The 3,499-nt window shown below is 42.7% G+C and overlaps 1 protein-coding gene across 4 annotated transcripts; it reads left to right on the forward strand.

The window, feature by feature from the left end:
- The first annotated feature begins 573 nt into the window (after positions 1 to 573).
- On the forward strand, positions 574 to 3,026 carry c10h19orf25 (chromosome 10 C19orf25 homolog). 4 transcript variants are annotated; one of them, XM_050055607.1, is made up of 3 exons: positions 574 to 868; positions 1,395 to 1,607; positions 1,739 to 3,026. In XM_050055607.1, exons 2-3 carry the CDS (start codon positions 1,418 to 1,420, stop codon positions 1,918 to 1,920), a joined length of 372 nt encoding a protein of 123 aa, XP_049911564.1. In that variant the 5' UTR covers positions 574 to 868; positions 1,395 to 1,417; the 3' UTR covers positions 1,921 to 3,026. The 4 variants fall into 4 exon arrangements, with proteins under 4 accessions (XP_049911564.1, XP_049911567.1, XP_049911565.1 ...); XM_050055610.1 differs by having other exon boundaries at positions 1,441 to 1,607; XM_050055608.1 differs by having other exon boundaries at positions 574 to 773.
- The last annotated feature ends 473 nt before the right edge of the window (positions 3,027 to 3,499 follow it).

Below are 3,499 nucleotides of genomic sequence, written 5' to 3' on the forward strand. Positions count from 1 at the left end.
CATCTCATTCTGAGGTAATGAAAACACAACCATTCTTATTTTCAGCTGATTATACACTAAAGAAAACTTACTTATTAAATTAGATTCCATTTCTGCCTATATGTCCCCTAAATCCTACAGACTGGACCTTTAATCCTTTATGTCTCTTTGTTTAATGTGTCATATAAAAATTTAATTTGTGGTCATATATGTGAAACAATACAGACTATATATGGACATATATTTTGATCTAATAACATTTTTTTTCATATATCAAAAATAATGCTTTTGTAAATGTTATTTAAGTGTTAATTTATAGTATATAATATAAATATATTGGATAAATGAACATTTTTGATACAAATACATGAGGAATATGTAGGCCACCTATAAGTGACTCATTTGTGAGACACATCTACTGACATATTTATAAATACTATATGATGGATGTCCAATATAATATTATGTATGTCATTTTAATATAAAGCCATGAATCAGTTTGTCTGGGAGTCATCAGCGTCCACCTGCAGCTGTGACTGAACCCAACCAGCAGGGGGCGACAGAACCTGCTGAGCTGTCGACGTACTGACGTGGCAGGTAACGCGGTGACGTCACACAGTGCAGCGCGTCCTCATCCAGCAGCTTTGGTCTGTCTGTGTGTGACAAACAGTTTTTATATTTTCAGAAGAATTTGGTGGGATTTCGGTGCATCAGTCCGGTGTCAGCTTGCAGGAGACAGTCTGTATCAGCGCTGAGACTCACCGGCTGTCATTCAGCGAGACGACCGAGCACTGGTGAGCACCGACAGGCTGTCATCCCTCTGGTTTGTTCCACTGACGTGCCGAATTCCGTTTAGCAGTTTCGGAAGTTAAAGAGTACCTGCTTATAGGTAAAGATGACACTTTATCCTGTCCTTACCGAAGATGTCAAGTGAATCTTTAAGGCTTTTTGTTCAATTCGGCTCAGTTATATTTCACCGGAGTGCAACACATTTCTACTTCCAGACCGATTTAGCTAGCTAGTTAGCATTGATGTCCGCGGCGTGTTGCGCTGGACGAAAGGTTAACTGAGAGAAACAGCTGACGCTAAAACACCAAGCTAAAACTGTATATGTTGAATCTATATTGAAATTGATAGTTATTGAGTACTCCGCTTTATGCCGAATTGAAGAGTAAGACGTGACAACTCGGAATCAACTTTACGTCACGTTTTGCTAACTGTATATGTTCACCGACACAAAATGTAATCTTAATTTAATAGATAAATCAACATAAGTCTGGGGAGAGCTTCACGTGCAGGGCTGTAGGCCGACTTAGCAGTTCACAGAGAATACACCACACATGTACAGCTGCAGTTTTTTCAGTTTGAAGTTTATTCTGTCAGTTAAATTGTCAAATTTATCTTTGACCCCTCAGTGAGAAGTCTGTAACTGAACTCGATGATGTTTGTGTCCGGATGCAGGAGGTGGAGCAGAGTCTGCAGCAGAATGAATATTGGTTCTAAGAATAAGAAGCGGGTGGTGCTGCCGAGCCGTCCTGAACCCCCCACTGTGGAGCAGATCCTGGAGGACATCAACAGAGCCGCTCTCAACGACCCGGTCTTTAGCATCCTGGAGAGGACCGGACAAGGTGAGTCCACACAGACCTGCACAGTCCCTCTACACTCACTGGTTCTCCTGTTCCCTCCTCACTGGTTCTCCATTTCCCTCCTCACTGGTTCTCCTGTTCCCTCCTCACTGGTTCTCCTGTTCCCTCCTCAGACTCGTCCCGGCTGTCAGACAGTGATGTGGACTTGCGGTTCCAGCAGTGTCGTCAGTACCTGGATCTGAATGAGCGGCTGCAGGAGGCTCGAGGTCGGCTGCTGCAACAGAGGGAGGAGCTGCGTGCGGCGGGGGAGCAGCTGCAGAGCGACGTGGTGGAGGTCAAAGGTCAAACACTCTGACTCTATACTCTCCTCTGGCACAGACTGTTTAAGTGAATCAGGTCAAACCTGCCCAACTGCCCATGAGCCAGACACTGAAGGTGCCTCAGTGTTGGCTGACCTCTGACCCCACAGCTGCAGAGAGTGTGTGTGTGTGTGTGTGTGTATATCAACTGTACAGAGAACAGTGAGTGATGAGGCCGACATCTCGACTGATTCATTTCATTACTTTTTCAGTAAATCATTGAATAAACAAAATATCAACATAAATGAATAATAACCAGAAACTGAATGATGTCAAAATAAATATTTTTCCTGGACATCAGTCAGTAAAAACTGTCAAGCTGAAAACACACCGGCACCACTGCGGCACAGTGCGTCATGTGACGTGTGTCAAATGTCGCCCCAAACACACACACTGCACGTGTCGCGCTGCAGCTCATCAACAGACGACCACACAAAGTTATCTGAACTTCCTGCGCCTCTGCGATAGATTAAAATCATGTGTGGACAGCTGCTAATTAAAGTTGACTTCACACCTGAAGAGCTGATCTCCTGAGCTGTGACTCAACAGGAAGTATCTTTTTGGACCTTGCCTTTATAATGATGGGATTGTGGGTCGTTTAGCTCGGGATATTTCTCAACCTCAACAACGAGTCTCTCCTCATCCGTTCTTCATCACACACCAGACACATCAGCAGAGTGCTCTTTATACATCCATGGTGAGGAGAGGAGTCGAGCTGCTACAGGAGCTGGTCTGTACCATCAGAGAGCGAGTGGGGGGGGAATTAATTTAATTCAGGGGGCGGCGAGGCTGGAAAAAGGACAGTGGCGTGAAGTGCTGCGGGGTGGCATGTCCAGGAGCGCTGACGTGTCAAGCTGCCACCAGTGTGGAGTTGTACACTGAAAATAACTGGGGCGTATTGTTTGACACGTCGTTCAGCGCCGGTGTGTTTTGGCCTTTAAATCACTCATTCATCAGAGTTTTGGTTGAATCATGTTCTACAAAAAAAAACCTTTCACAGTTATAAGTCACCAACACACTAATTTTGTTTCTGGGGTGAAACATTGTTTTTAAAGGATTTATATGTATGAAATAAACATGATTTATCAAATATTTTGATCTGCTTTCATTTTTTTAACTTCTAAACTTGCTGCTGTCAGAAAACAGCCTCTCGGACGAAAAATTCACAAATTCAAACTATCAAAAAATGTGTTAAAAACCTTCAGAATCTAAAACTAACAGTACTGAGAGCATTGGTTTAAAAATATGCTGCTATGATCGCCTTTGTTTGAAAATATATTTTTATGAAAATGTTGGTCCTTTAAAGATTTGTCCTCTGTAAACCCTAGAGATGGTTGTGCTGAAAATCCCAGTAAATACTCAGACCAGCCCGTCTGGCACCAACAACCATGCCACGTTCAAAGTCACTTCAATCACCTTTCTTCATCATTCTGATGCTCAGTTTCAGTAAAAAAATAGTAAAAATCAAAAACCACGGAAATAAGGTTTTGTCTTGAAATATGTTAAATTCAGTGTTTGTTCAGTCGCTGTTATTTTGTTTTTCTTTTTGGTTTCCTTCTCTTCCTTCTCATCTCT

This window comes from Epinephelus moara, chromosome 10 (assembly GCF_006386435.1).
Source record: "Epinephelus moara isolate mb chromosome 10, YSFRI_EMoa_1.0, whole genome shotgun sequence".
In the NCBI taxonomy this organism is placed as follows: domain Eukaryota; kingdom Metazoa; phylum Chordata; class Actinopteri; order Perciformes; family Serranidae; genus Epinephelus; species Epinephelus moara.